This window comes from Aethalodelphis obliquidens, unplaced genomic scaffold (assembly GCF_003676395.1).
Source record: "Aethalodelphis obliquidens isolate GAN/ISIS:26980383/991018 unplaced genomic scaffold, ASM367639v1 scaffold10, whole genome shotgun sequence".
Lineage (NCBI taxonomy): Eukaryota > Metazoa > Chordata > Mammalia > Artiodactyla > Delphinidae > Aethalodelphis > Aethalodelphis obliquidens.
Window position 1 is genome coordinate 13,063,268 of NW_020837954.1, and position 16,444 is coordinate 13,079,711.

Here is a 16,444-nt window from a genome sequence, read left to right on the forward strand (position 1 = left end):
TTTTGTGGCTGCTGTGGTTTGATTACATGACTTTCATTCACCACTGTGCTTTTTGTATAATTTCCCCATTAGAAGGGAATGCCTTTACCTGGAAAAAAATAATCCACAAATCAACATAGCAATATTTGAGAGACTGACCAAGTCTAATTATGATAAAAATTGTTACAATTTAAAAAATTCAAGATTTTTAAAAATTTTAGAAGTTTTAGTATTTTATGTTTAATTTCCATTAATGTCCCATCATTTATGGTGGGATGTGTTGATGCTGAAGCTCTTACTACAGTCTATTTTCAGTTGGTGGGAAGGCATACAATGTTTACCTTCACTGCTCTTTTTGGTGTTTCAGCCAAGATGGGTGGCAGAATTCCCTTGTAAAAACCGAACAACCTATTGGAGAAATAAAAAGATTTATATAAGTAAGGGAATTAGGAAACAGGTGATTGTGCTGTTGTTTATGGATGAAGCAACTAATCTTAAAGTATTCCCAATTATTCAATGTAGCACATCAGTCGTGAAATCTTCCTTTGTTTTAATTCTAAAGTGAAGAGATTATGATATCTACTATGACATTCAGAAGAGGAATAAATGACACTGAGACTGGAACCCCTTAGGTAAGTTGCTAAACATAATCATGAGTTGTACCTTAAAGCTAAAGTCAGCCCTCCTTAATCTAAGGAATCTTGAATTTATTTTTCCAGTTGTGTGGTTGGTAGTAGCCTCAAGCTGTCTACCGTCTTGCATTTCCTCCCTGTGATCACCAAATGAGGTTAGTGCTATACCTAAGCCCACTAGACTGAAACTTCTGAGGCTAACCAGGAGATGAAAACCTCAATTTTAGGTTTACTAACACAGGGGAACTAACAAGCTCTATGGCTGTGGAACTAGGGCTCCCAGCTCTGTCCTGAATTAGTCATAATTTTTTTAACTTCCTTGGTGGAGATGGAAGAAGGTCAGGGAGGGCTAATTACAGGGACATACGCTGCTGACAGAAGAAATGTCAAACTCCCCTGCTGATATGCAATCTCACAGGGCATGGGACAGCTATTGTTGCCAATATTGAGGGACTCATGGTTACATATTCAGACACTTTTAGGAAAAAAAAGAATGAGTGCCATATGCTTATGATAAGTTTTATAAAAAGTCACCACTTACTTCTCATTAAAATTTAAGATTCAAAATTTTACATTTGTCTGTCCTGGAATCTTTACATATATATATGCTATACCCTCCTTTAAACCTGAAAATATTTCAACAGAAGAGAATATTCTGCATCATTTTCTGAGATAATCAGTTTCCCTGGTGAACCCATAAGTGGCTACAGATAAAGGCAGGACTCAACGTGTTCCTATTTTAGGATATACATTTAATATCCTAGAGAAAGCTGGAGCTTCTCTGATTGACCCATCAAACTTCACTCCATCTCCCTTATTTGGGTTCTGCTTCTAGCTGAGCTTCTGGAACAATAACGTTAAGAATTTATTCAGATTAACCCACTGTGCCACCCAATCCAACATGGTGACCTCTTTTTTTTTTTTTTTTTTTTTTTTTTTTGCAGCACGCGGGCCTCCCACAGCTGTGGCCTCTCCCGATGCGGAGCACAGGCTCCGGACGCGCAGGCTCAGCGGCCATGGCTCAAGGGCCCAGCCGCTCCGCAGCATGTGGGTGTGCACACATGTGTATGTAACCAGGACACAAATATTTGTTAAGATTATGGATTTTATGAAGAGGAAGAAAGGAATTAAATGATCCCCTGATGTGGTCTTATTTTGCCCACTATTTTCGACCTAATGAATAGTACTAGCATTTGTATATAGGAAGTAAAGCAGAATCTGCTTTGAAGAACTATGGGAATTCATGAATTCCCCCCACCTCCTTTCCATTCCAACTACTGATGCCTGAAATTCACTTGTAAAACTTAAATACTCTTTGTCATTTAAATTTCATCATAAATTAATTATTATATAATTTTCAGCATGAGAGTGACTAAGCATAGGTTTGGTCTTCCTAAAAGATAAATGTGATTTTCCTGGATAGAAGTTCTATATTTATAATAAAAGACATTATTAGTTCTGTTTTTCTTGGGCTGATTTTTTCACATCTGGAAGAGTATGTCTGGGTATAGGGGGGAAACAAAGAAGAACATTTAAGTAAGTAAAGCTTTTAGGACAGAGTGTCCTGATTAATAGAGGTACTTGAAATCCCATACAACGGAGAACAGATATAGGATGAACAGCTGCTCAGCCTGGAGAAGAAAGAGCTTAGGGACAAACATGAGGAACATGATGGATCTTTTGAAAAATGAGCATGTAGGAAAGAGATTAGACTTTTCTGTTTGTTTCCAGGTGGTAGAACTAGGACCAACAGGTTCAAGCAACAAGGAAAGACACATTTTTGGCTCAGTGGGAGCTTAATACGAGGAAGTACTTCTAATAATCTGAACTATCTGAAGATAGAATGGACTCTCTTGAAGAGTGTGAGTTCCTTTTGGTATGTGGTCAAGCGGTCTGGATGGCCACTCATCATGGATGCCAGAAATGGACGTACACGGCAATGGAAGGATTTGAGGGACCTCAAGCTTGGTTTACTCCAATCCTCAGATTTTGTTATTCTAAGAAAAAGAACAAGAAGACATGGGAAAGCACTTTTCTGAAGAGACAAACTCTGCATTACTTTGAACTTTTGCCTAACGTGGAGCACTGCTTCTCTGGAGGAGGACAAGAAGTCTTATAAGCAACACAGAAGGTCTTCATTTTAAAAATGATGAGAGAAAATATTAAAAAGAGGTGTAAGGCAGGAGGGAAGAAAGGCAGCTGGGAGAGCCATAAGGATTTAATCTGAAAAGAGCTGGGAGGTCCAGAGCCCTCTGCTTCATGTTGGCGATGCTTCCTTGATGCGTCCTCTTTCTCCACTCTCTGCTCTGCTCCTTTCATGTGCAATCATCTTCCCCTCCCCCACCAGCTCCAGCCATCCCACCAACCTGAACTCTCTAATGAGGAATGAAGAGCTTTAAAGGGAGATTCTCAAGGACCATGGGCAGCATTTGCTGGCAAATGGGAAGCTAGAACTATGTACTTCCTTGCATTATTTTTACAGTATATCCATGCAATATCGGGCAACTATGGAATAGCCAGGCTGGCACCTCTTCTGCTGAGAATTGCCCCACCCAATTTTTTTTAAACCACTGGAACCAACGTATTAGTACAATATGATACTGCTTGTAGGCAGTGGTTGACTGGGCATCTCGCTACATGGATCCAAGTGGTTTTCTGCCTCTGTGCCCCAGCTAATCTGACCCAAGCAGTGCTTTTCTCCAGGATTTTGGAATTGGAATTGAAAAGGTCAGCCTCACTCTGTGTGGCTGAAGCTCTAAGATATAAAGCTAGAATATCAACAGCAGTCATGTTTTCTGTCAATCTGCAGTGATAAGAAAGAAGGAAGCCATCGTTCAGGGAAACAAAGAAGAAAGATAGAGAAGTTCTGGTACTGTGAGTGTGATCCCGCTGACAGGATTTCTTTAAGCCTAGTTACACCGTGACCCTTCTTAAATACTGACATTTCCCTTTGCTTTTGATCCTTTGAGATACCCAGTAACATTTATAATAAATTCCTTTATGTACTTACAACCCAAAGTCCCGGATCAGGAAATTGGTCCCTACAGCCAAAGTGGCTGCTGCTGTACTTCCGTACCACGCCCTCTCCCATGAAAAGCGTTCGGTCAGGTAAGAGTAGCACTTGGGCCAATCCAAAGAGTCACACCCAAAATGTGATCAAGAATGCAAATCTAAACTACAATGAGGTACCACCTCACACCAGTCAGAATGGACATAATTAAGAAGTCTACAAATAATAAGTGTTAGAGAGGGTGTGAAGAAAAGGGAACCCTCTTACACTGTTGGTGGGAATGTAAATTGGTGGAGTTATTATGGAAAACAGTATGGAGGTTCCTCAAACAACTAAAAATAGAGTTGCCGTATGATCCAGCAATCCCACTCCTGGGCATATGCCCAGACAAAGCTATAATTCGAAAAGATACATGCACCCCTATGTTCGTAGAAGCACTATTTATAATAGCCAAGGCATGGAAATAACCTAAATGTCCATCGACAGATGAATGGATAAAGAAGATGTGGTATACATGTACAATGGAGTACTACTCAGCTATAAAAAAGAATGAAATAATGCTGTTTGCAGCTACATGTATGGACCTAGAGATTATCATACTAAGCGAAGTAAGTCAGAAGGAGAAAGACAAATACCATATATCACTCATATGTGGAATCTAAAATATGACATGAACATATCTATGAAACAGAGACAGACTCATAGGCAGAGAATGGACTTGTGGTTGCCAAGGGGGAGAGGGGGTGAGGGAGAGAAGAACTGGGAGCTTGCGATTAGCAAACTACTATTTATAGGACGGATAAACAACAAGGGGCTACTGTATAGCAAAGGGAACTATATTCAATATCCTGTGATAAACCAGAAAGGAAAAGAATATGAAAACAAATATATATTGATATATGCATAACTGAATCGCTATGCTGTACGGCAGAAATTAATACAACATTGTAAATGTAAATCAACTATACTTCAACAAAATTTTTTTAAAAATGTGAGCAAGAGAACGTGGGTAAGGCCTCAAGCTGATGACATATTTTTCTGACTTGATTAGATAATTACTGGAAGCTTTCCTAATGTAAAGTATGATATACAGATTCTAAAAAACCAAAAGGACTTGTAATGTTTTATGAAGAAGATACTTTCTTTTTGGCTAAAGAACTGATGTTTGTACTCACATGCACTGTTCATTCTGCCAATTTTTTCTGTGTTCATGTAATGTTGGCTTGAAATACAGAGCATATAGCTTACCAGGACAATAAGCAGGGAAGTTAAGAGATTTGTGACACCCATATCAACATGCTTTATCCCGCTTACTTCCCAGGACATTCAGTCGACTCCCTGAATGAATGGAAAGTGAGATTCTAATGTCTACTGGAAAGACAGTAAAACCACCACAGTGGTTTGTTTTTTCTTGTTTTTTTGGGTTTTTTTTTTTTTTGCAGTACACGGGCCTCTCACTGCTGTGGCCTCTCCTGTTGCGGAGCACAGGCTCCGGACGCGCAGGCTCAGTGGCCATGGCTCACGCGCCCTGCCGCTCCGCGGCATGTGGGATCTTCCCGGACCGGGGCACGAACCCGTGTCCCCTGCATCGGCAGGCGGACTCCCACTGCGCCACCAGGGAAGCCCCACCACAGTGGTTTTAAGTTTTGACCCACATCAAGCCAACTGGCGAACTCTTTGGAAGAGACACAAGAACCAACCGCAAGACCTCCCATAAAACTGTTGTATAACTGTATGGAAGCCCTCATATATCGTTTCTCAGAGTTGTTTCTTCTAAAAGTTGTGAGTTCGATTTTAACTATCCTGTGTAGGAAAATGTTAACTTGGATGTGTATAGACTTTTGTTGACATTGTTATAAGTAAAAATAGTCAAATTTGTTGAATGCTTAATATGGACTAGCCACTCTGTTAAGAATAAATATATGAAGGCATATGGACATATTTAATCTCATCCAACTCTCACAACAATCCTTTGAAGTAGCAATAATTATTTTCTTCATTTTGCAGGTGAAGCCTGTGAGCCTATCACTACCGAACAGGCGACTCAAATCAAGTTCCACTGTCCTCACAGTCTCTTTCCTTGACCACTGAGCTGTAAAGGTATTGTAGTTTTTCTTAAAATAAAATCATTTTTACAAACACCTTTGAAAAGTCAAGTTATTTCTGTTGCAAAAATATTTTGTCATTTCTTATTTTAAGAGGAAGAAGAAGCAGCAATTAAAACTCAGGTTTCTAGTCCATTTCCATTCAATTCTCTTTTAAAGTAATATACCACACTACCTGCACAACTGATAGATCTGGGCTGAGATGAATAGGATCATTTCCTGGGAAAACTTTTGGGTTGTTTATTAAATATTTTCTAGGTGGATCAGATGAGAAAAAAAAAGTAGGCCTTAGGATCAACTTTTTTTCCCCATAGGATAAAGTTTTTCCTTTAAGAGAGACACCAGGATAATTCTGTCAGTGTGGGGAAAAGTCAATGCATAGTTCAGTAATATAATAAAACACAGAAATATTAATAAAATAAAAACTGTTGTTATCCAAAAAGTCAGCGGGGAGCACCTTTGGCTGTTGACTTAACAGATACCCTCCTCACCCCTCCTTGTTCCTTGAGGTGCAGGTATTCACTGTCCCCTTCCCCAGTCCAGGGGGTGAAGCAGAGTTCTTCAAACCTATCATGGTGGTCCCATTCCCTTACTAGTGAGTGGGTTGAGCATGGACATACGACCCAAGCCTAGCCCATTGTACCACCAAAGAGGGAGGGATGCATGCTGCAAGTCTTGGATTTCTAGCCTAAGGAAAAGAGCACATAGGAAGAAAAGCCCCTCTTTTCCACTAGATGTTGTCCTCACTGCATGAGATCCCTGTGTACCATGGCCAAGTGAGATATCATTGCCCACAAGTTGAGCATGGCCATCAAAGGCAAATAAGACCTGGACCTTGATGACATCACTGGGCTGCTCAATGAACCAATCTTGGCATTCTACCTCCAGATTTCTGGTTATGTGAAATTAAAAATAAACCTTTACTATTTGAGCTGCTTCCAGTTACATCTTCTGCTAACCTACAGCTAAAAGCATTCTGATACAAACAGCTTTAACACCACCATTTCTGAAAAAGTCTTAAATTGTAATTTTTTTTTTTTTTTTTTTTTTGGCGGTACGCGGGCCTCTCACTGTTGTGGCCTCTCCCGTTGCGGAGCACAGGCTCCGGACGCGCAGGCTCAGCGGCCATGGCTCACGGGCCCAGCTGCTCCGTGGCATGTGGGATCTTCCCGGACCGGGGCACGAACCCGCGTCCCCTGCATCGGCAGGCGGACTCTCAACCACTGCGCCACCAGGGAAGCCCCTTAAATTGTAATTCTTAAATCATAATCATAGTGAAGATAGTTGTTAAATGTTAAGCAAAGCACTTAGAAGGAGACTGTGAAAAACATTTTGAAAATGTTTTTAGATTATTTCTTTCAGGAGCCTATCACGCATTAAAACGCTATCCCATTAGGATGATTACTTGTGAAAGAGCCCCCACCCTGCAGATGGAATGTGGAGAAGTTCACAGGCAAAAATGAGGACGGAGCTCCAGGTCTCCAAAGCCATTCGATCACGATGGTTCCCATTCTGACTGAGAGTTGTTATTCAGGAATATTGGTGACAAAGAGTATTACAATACTGGATCACATTTGTTTTTAATTGTATGATCAAAACAGGCCTTGTATTACTTATGTACATCTATAAAATTAAGATCAAAACTGCATTGCACGTGTTCTTCTCAAAGACGCAGCTCGCATATAGCTTATTTGAAATACAGATTTATGCCAAACCCCGCAAAATAATTTTACCCCTCATTTCCCCCCCACCCCCCTTTTTAAAGTGTGAAGCTATTTAACGTGTTGGGTGGCTCCAAGGTCATACACCAACTAGTAGAAAAATGTTGATTGTACAAAGCAAGGAGATGTGGAATTTTCTTTGAGTTCCAGTTGGTGGTTCATTTACAAACCCTGGAAGAAGCCTTCCTGTTGTCTCTCATTAGTAGGGACCAATTGTAGGTTACCTTGTCTAAGGTCCAAACTTTAGACCCCCCTCAAGAAACCAGACAGATCCTTAATGAAATATCTTGTACCTGACAACATCTTTAGTCCATTTGGAAGGCTGAAAAAAAGTTACCTGCTTTAAGTCAGCTACTGAAATCTGAAGACTCCGTGGTAAATAGTGGGTAGAAAGGAGAGGGCTTAACATTCTCAAAATTGGACTCAGGTAAAGAAACCAAAATGGAGTAGATAAATCCCATCTGCCCCTCTTTTTTCCCCTGTGAGTCACCTCCTTATTGGTTTTGCTGTTATTTTTCTAATTTAGTATGTAGAAAATGTTTGTTTGGAAGTCATTTGTACTGTAGAGTTGGACTGCTCCTACAGGTGGGCCGGGAAATTTCTGAAGTTGCTAGGCTGGTAAGCAAGGTTTTGGCCTTAGGAGCCAGAACATGGAATCTATTCTTCTTTGCACCTCCCAAGGAGAAAGGGAAACAGTGCAGCTGCTTCACACGTGACCTTTAGGCGGAGTCATACCTGTTGTCCATCAGAAAGGTTATCATAAAACTCAACTGATAGATTCCTGAGAAATGAGTGTGAGGAAACTGTGAATAAATTATTTCCCTCTTAAGGGAGGAAAAGATCAATGTACACATCTGCTACCTGTGGAAACCAAGGTTTTCCCTGGTTGCTGGAGATGAAGGGTTCTGGGGCCCAAACTGCTGAGATTCATAACCTGGGTCCAGCAACCATCACACACCAGGATGGAGGTGCACATCATCCAAGCATAAAAAGACCAATTAAAGAAATGATTTCCAAGTTGAAAAGCCATTTTCAAAGCCACCTGCAGCACACTCACATGAGATGGATGTTTTCACCTGGATCCCACTTCTTTGCCAAAAACCTGGCATTCAGTAAAAGTCCAGAGCAGCAATAACTCTCATCACTGAAGCATGAAATAGGAGCAACAGGGAAAGTGACACCAGATCCCCAGTTGGGGAAATTGGAAAACATTAACATGTCTGTGTACCTAACAGAGCACAATTACTACATTTTATTTTGTTTCAACAGTCAGGACCTAAATGAACATCACCATTCACTTCTGTTCTGGGCAATGATCCAAGCTCATCTTTGGTACAGTTGATTTTGAATCCTTATAGTCAATCATATCTTCACAATTTGTTCTTCTTTCAGGCTTCAGGCATCCTCCTGATTTCCATTTCTTGTTTGGAAGCCTTGAGTCATCTGTTCTGGCAACATGACCAACCCAAATCAGTCATTTTCTCCAAATTATATTGAAATAGGGACCTTGCTAGTTTGTTTTCTTCCTCCTTCTTTCTTTCACATAATTTTCCCTTTAAGGATCTCCTAATACAAAGCTGATTGAAGGCATACAATATCCTCTTTCTTCGGCCGTTGTCAAATCCAAGTTTCTTACCCACATGCTGTAGCTCTGTAATTAAAACAATGAGGGTGGCACTCAGCCCTGGGTTATGAGTGTATGGCTCCCATTGCTCGATGGGTCCTGTATCCCAGGGCAGAATTCTGGCCTTGACACTACAACTTTAGGGCATAATTCTGACATCATTTACACTCCACAAGTCTTAGCGGCTCACAGAATCCAAATGAAAGAGTGCAGTTCCATGGTTCTATTATTTGAATTATGTAGAATCTGCAATCTGAAGTTCTCAAAATTGCACACATCTTGGGGCCATTTTCATTTAGGCAAAGGAGAGAGGGAAAACTAGATATCCTTCAAAGGAGAGGAAAAACAGCTTACAGAGAGTAAGTGACACAGGTTCTCCTTTTAAAAGCAGCGACTGAACTTCAAGAAAGGGCAACATAAAGAAAATTTCAGCTAAGATTCTAACATAAAACTAACAAAAGTTCTCCCTGCTTCAACTCATATCAGGTCTCCAGGAACAAACAATACAGTTATTACTTTTCATTACAGAGAATTAATTGAATTGAGTTTCTGCATATGGACCTTGGATATATTTGTTACTCCAAACCCTACCACTTTCATTACATGCTGTACGGAGGAATTCTTTAAAGTTTTCCTCAACATACTTTTTAACTGAACTTTCAGTATGCTTTTACCACCACAATTAAACTTTGTTGATGTGTCTAAAATAAAATACAACTTTGATTTTCTAAGATACAAAAAATTAGTTTAGCTGTCAGTATCATTTAGGAGGTAGGTCCATGGCTCCATTCCCTGGAAAGTTGGCAGGATGCTCAACGCACCAAAGATGTTGCACAGCTCAGCCCAAAGAAGGCATTAGCATGATATAAGAACCAGAACCCTGACGGAAAACGCTAAGGAAAGAAAAAGCAAAAGAGATATTTGAGAAGCAACTCACATGGTAAATAATATGGGTAGAATGTGGTGTTAATTGCTCCATGAATCTATAAGTGAAGAGACACATTTAGAACTGACCATGCAAAACGTGTAGTAATTTTCAGTTACAGCAGATTACCTTGCTTATAAAGATGAACATGTTTCCATTAGGGAATAATAATCATGTAAGGGAAGTCTTTCACTCATGTGGATGGTAACTCTGAGGAAAAAGACTCAAAAAAAAAAAAAAAAAAGCAACCAAAACAACTCTATTTCTTGGACTGGGACCGAAAACCAGGAAAAAAGGACCTGACTGTGGAGTCAGAAGGTCCTTTGCCAGCCAGCTCCCAGCTCTCTGTTAAATAAGTCCTGCTGAAGAAATTCCTTGCTCCATTCTAGTCACCCCCATCCTCTCACCAATCCCCTTTTTTGTATTTCCTCTGTTTCCAATTTCTGTCCTCCCCATTTGTGAAGTCATCATTCATTTATTCACTCACTTATTCTTTCAGTATATTTTGTTCCAAGCACTAAGCTAAACACCTTTTTCTAGGGTCAAATGTTGATAGAGTAGTTCTGTTGTCCCCCAAATCAACTAAGACCTTAATTTTCTCCAGGAAGCTTTCTCTGGGATGTAGACAAATATCTTGATATTGCTCCTGCTTGCAATATTTGACCAAGATGTTGCCTTTCATGTTACACTATGTGCTTGGCACTTGGTAACACTCAGATATTATATTGAATACACTGATATTCAAATAAGAAATGTATATACTTATGCATATATGTCTATACATATGCATACGTATGTATATAGTCCATATACATAGATATGACTTGGTATCCATATTAACAGTCTGAATGACTTGTATATTTTTAACTGAGTAGAGTATGTATTATTCACGTGATTACCATATTTAATCCAGATTATAAATTGCTTTTTTTTTTAAATATGTATTTATTTGGCTGCGCTGGGTCTTAGTTGCAGCATGCGGGATGCGGGATCTAGTTCCCTGACCAGGGATTGAACCCGGGCCCCCTGTATTGGGAGCATGGAGTCTTAACCATTGGAGTCTTAACCACTGGACCACCAGGGAAGTCCCTATAAATTGCTTGACAATGGCCACTCCTGTTCTTTATCACCACCCTCTAGCATTTAATATTCATTTGATTCTACCTGTCAGTAGAGGCAATATGATGTAGTGGAATGTGCGCTCTGGAGCAACCCTCCTTGGGTTGGAATTCTAGCTCAATCATGTGTTAGCTGTTTACCTAGCATGAAAAACTGTTGGCACAAAAGGTGAGCAAATTAATTCCAAAAGATTACTGCCAGAATAGAGATGTTTTTTATGCCAGCCCTCTCTACAAGTGCTTATGGAAATGAGTTAGTACATTGCTGTAAGTTGCCTGATTTTATAGCTTGACCTAGCTGCAGGGCTGTATATGACCACAGCTGGCGCAGAAAGCCTCAGTATTCAGAGATGTCCTTTACAAATGGAACCTTACCTAAGTGTGTGACCCAGTGCCTTAGGAATTCACACCCCGTTGTGGAATTCTGCCACAACCAAGTCATACATGTTTGAGACCAAAGATGCTGTGCACTAAGTAGGCTACTCCCAAAGTATAAGTCACATTCGGAAATGTATTAACTCTTTATGACCACCAGTTGTTACAGTAGGCTCCAAATTAATTTCTTGAAGTGCCCCCTAGTGGTACCAGAGTTAAATGCAACTCAACAACTGTCGCAACCCTGCCAAAGAACAAAGCTTTGGACCAGGGCATTTTGTAGGTTACAGATTAGTCTGATTTAGCAGACTTTCAATTCACTAAATTAGGCTCCAAAGGAACAGTATTATAACAGCTTGGACTTCTACTGGAATTGAGATTACTGAGAGAAAGTTTAGAAAGAAAACCATCAATCATTGTGCTTAATGCTTTACAACTATTATCTCATTCAACTTTTACATGAAATAGAGTGTACTCTTTCCATTTCATAGACAAGGACAAGAGACTCCATGAAGTTAAGCAACTTTCCTACTGGTCAAACAGCTTGTAAGTGGTGTAGTTGTGATAAGAACGAAAGTCTACTTGACTCTAAAACTTCTACCCTTGAACGCTGTGCTTGACTCCTGTGTCCTCAGGGAGAGAGAATCAGGTCACTGAGAAATGTCATTCCACCTCCTGGCTCTAGTGCTCCTTCTGTGCCTGTGTCTCCAGTGCTTGGGGCCCAGGTTCTGCCTGGTTTCTGGGAGGGGCTAAAATGCTGGGTTTTGAACGGAAGAACAGCTGAGCCAGGGTTTGTAGCCCCTCTTGTCATCCAAGTCCTCTGCACCAGTTTTTTAAGCACCTGAGTTCTTAGTTAATTGATTTAAACACAAGATAAACGGGTAGTCACTGAGCTTTCTGGATTTAATAAATCAAAGTCTATCTGTACTTTATGGATTTCTGGATGCACACAGTCTTCCAGATCACTCTGAAAAATTGTTTCCTTCACACCACATTATTATCAATGAATAATTAAGAGTTAACTGTTTTCCTAACGAACTCTTTCAGTCAGTGTTCTAGAAAACTACAAGTTGGATAAACTACATAGAATTCAAGACATCTGAAAAACAATGCAGAAGCCAACCCTAGGGCTCAGTTTCTGGACCTCATCTATCTCTCCCTGGTGATTTCATCCAGTCATATGACTTTAATTATCATCCTTACGCTGTTAACTGTCATCCATCTCCAGTTCACCCAGTCATCTACTCAACACCTCCACTTGCATATTTAGGAGGCATCTCATAATTAGCATGTTCAAAAGAAACTCCTGATTCTTCCACCACAAACTTGCTCCACCCACAATATTCTCCAAACCTCTTAACGGTAAGTCCATCTTTCCAGGCACGCAGGCCAGAAACTTTGAAAGCATACTTGAGTTTTGTCTTTCTTGTATTCATCTCTATTACCCTGGCCCAAGCCCTAATCGTATTGCACTTGAACCTTTGTGCTAGTCTCCTAACTAGTTTCTCTATGCTCTATTCCCAAAGCAGTGACAGAATACTCCCGTTAAGATGAAAGGCAGATCATATTGCTCCTTTGCTCCCAACCTGCCATCGTCCTCCCATCTCCCTCAGAACGAAACCAAAACCCCTTCAAAAGCCCCAGGCAATCTGCTTCCACACACTGCATCATACCTTCCCCCTCATCTCCTATGATGCCTTCCTTGGTTCACAGCCCTCCCGTCCACTGACCTTGTTCTCACTCTTTGGAGCAGGCACGCTCCCACCCCAGGGCCTTGACACTTAGGGCATCTTGCCTGGGATCCTCTCTGCCACTTGTCCCCATTGTCTCACTCCTCACCTCCTTAAACTGCACAAACTTTACCTTCTCAGTGAGGCCTGACCTCACCTCTCTTCTACTTAAAATTGCAACATCCTCACCTGAGTACTATCTATCCTTTCTGCCTGCTTTATTTTTCTTTATAGAACTTATCCCCTTCAAACATGTTTGTAGTTTACCTGCTTGCTTTATACTGCCTGTTGCCAGATCCATGAGGACAGGGCAGGAGTTCTTGTCCATTTTATTTACTGATGTATTCCCCTGGCTAAATATGGGAGCTGACATATAATAGGTGTTTGCTAAATTCTTGTTGAATGAAAGAATAGATGCATTATATTCCCACTGATCCAGTGTGATGGTGTTGTGAATAGAAAGTTGTACCTAGCATTTTGAACTATTCCAAGATCAATCTCTTACACTTTCCTACCAAATGTCAATTCTTCCTGGTTTCTTTGGAATCACCTAGACGTCACCAAAATGGCTATCAAAGAGGAAAGTTTTGGGCATTTGATCTAGTGCACAGGAGTGGAATTCAAGAAATAGCAACTGAAGAAGCCTCGACTTTGTGTGAGTTATTATCCCCCATCAGCTGGCAAACCACGATAGCAAACGGCATTTTTACCCACCAAACCCACTCATCCCTTCTCCCTGCTGGCAGAACCTAATTCTAGTGTTCACACCTTTGACGCCATGTGCTCTGGAAAGGGAACTCTCTCCAGCCCTGGCGTGATGGAGTAAATCATCTGGTCTTATTCTTCTGGCTCGTAATAGAATGAGACATGAGCATGCAACTTAATTCTAGCCAATAAAACTTGAGGGGGCTTTTGAGAGAGGACTTTTCCTCCTCCTAAAAAAATAGGATTCTTGTGCCTCACCTCTAGAAATTTGGATTTGGTAGGTCTGAGTGGAGGTTCAGGAATTTGCATTTTTAATACCACCCCCAATTCTGATGCAGAAAGTCCAGGAACTGCATATCAAAAAATAGAAAGAAAAAAAAAAAAACAACTTCCCTATAAGGTTAGTGACCTGGGGCTGCTCTTACCCAGATGTCTATCTGTTAGGAAGCAGGCCAAATACTCAGTGCCATTATCAGGTAATTCCTCCAGGAAGGTCATGAAATTATTCTCACTTTCCTCCACTTTCTAGTCTAGAATGTACTCACCCTTTGAGCCAAAGACTGCTAATTGAAGGTGTGTTCCATCCTGGCCTCCAAGACCAGGAAGGTACAGGTATTCTTACCATCAGTCACTGCTAAATAGGGAACCAGATTGCATGCCCCCAAGACATGCTGGGTAGAGGTACTTTGTTCCTACCTCTTGGTTTCCTCTTTGGTTTATTTAGGAACAACACTGAGACATGCAAAAAACAGATTATTATCTTACCCACATCTTTTCAGAAGAGGTTAATATTTCATTCCACCTCCCACAAGAGTAGCAGAAATCCTGGTTGGCATGAAGCACATTTTCACTGTTTGAATATGAGAACAAAATTCAAATGAGGGTACTTTTCTTTCATTCCTAAATAGTCGTGCATTTTGCAGAACAGGTACAACAGGAAGTAGCCCCTGGTGTAAAGCAAGCAGGACCACACCTATGGCTGTCTGAGCTGAAGAATAGGAAAATGCTTTCCTTATGCTTTAGGGAGTGAACCAACAAAGAAGTCAGGCTTCTCTAGGGTTCTGCAGGGGAATGATTTTGAGAGAGGCGGTCTTGCATGGGGAGTGTGGCTACAGATTTAGCTTCTAAGATAATTACTTATTTGAAGAAAAATGATCTCTGAATTACTCACTAATCTTGATGCTTAGACTTCCCACCAAAGCCACTAAGTATCTGGGGCTCTTTTGTTCCAAGGAGTTCCACATTTCTTACATACAGTCTGTATTTTTAGTTACCATTTGGTTACCGTTTTCAAGAACATTTACATATTTATCAGCAAGTATTTCTTGAGCACCTACTATATACCTAGTACTAATTATCAACAGTACATTTAACTTGGTCATTGAAATAGCAAACATGCTAAAATTTTGTCAAGTATCAAGTCCATAAGCTAGAGAGATCCAGCCACAGTATTCTATTAACCTGTGTAGTTTGTCCATGAGGCAGGAAAGGCACAAGTATATTTTTCTCCCATTTTTCAAGGAACACTGAGTCATGGAAAGGTTATATTTACTTATCATCTCGGGCAAAAAGTTGAATGCTTGAAGATTAATCTGGATTCCATATATGGAGTTTGAATATTTCTCTCTAGTAAATCTATCTCTTCATTCATTCAACAAATAACTGAGTGTCTGTTACGTTCCAGTCACGGCTCTCTGGGTTAGAGATAAGGCAGTGAACAGGTCAGGCACAATTCTCAGACTCACAGAGCCTGTGTCCTGTTGAGGGAGCCAGACAATGAACAGGCAAAAAACAGATGAATAAAATGATGTCCGATCAACACCACTAATCATTAGAGAAATGCAAATCAAAACCACAGTGAGATACCACTTCACACCCATTAGGATGGCTATTATGAAAAAGGCCGGAAAATAACAAGTGTTAGGGAGGATGCGTAGTAACTGGAACTTTTGTGCATTGCTGATGGGAATGTAAAACGGTGAAGCTGCAGAAAACGGTATGGTGGTTCTTCATAAAAGCTAACCATAGATTTGTCTTATGAGCCAGCAATTCCACTTGAACTGCAAGCAGAGGCACAGCTATCTGTATACCAATGTTCACAGCGGCGTTATTTACAATGGCCCAAATATCCATCAGCAAATGAATGGTTAAACGAAATGTAGTATATACACACAATGGAATACAATTCAACCTTATAAAGGAAGGAAATTCTGATACATGAGACAACATGGATGAATCTTGAAGACATTATTATGCTAAGCGAAGTAAGCCAGACACAAAAGGACAAGTATTGCTATGATTCCACTTAAATGAAGTACGTAGAATAGAAAAATTCATAAAGACAGAAAGACAAATTCACAGAGACAGAAAGTAGAGGGGTAGTTGCCCGGGGCTGGGGGAAGGGGGGAATGGGGAGTTAGTATTTAATGGGCACAGAGTTTTAGTTTTGCAAGATAAAAAGAGTTCTGGAGATGGACGGTGGTGATGGTTGCCCAACAATGTGAATGTACTTAATGTCAC

General features: G+C 40.5%; 1 protein-coding gene across 2 annotated transcripts in view; it reads right to left on the minus strand.

The window, feature by feature from the left end:
• SLC25A21 (solute carrier family 25 member 21) overlaps nt 1-16,444 on the minus strand; it is a 508,996-nt gene that overhangs the window by 75,889 nt on the left and 416,663 nt on the right. For both annotated transcript variants that reach the window (XM_027111096.1, XM_027111095.1), the window contains exon 4: nt 321-387. In XM_027111096.1, coding sequence (XP_026966897.1) covers nt 321-387 — 67 coding nt within the window. The remainder of the gene's footprint in view (nt 1-320; nt 388-16,444) is intronic.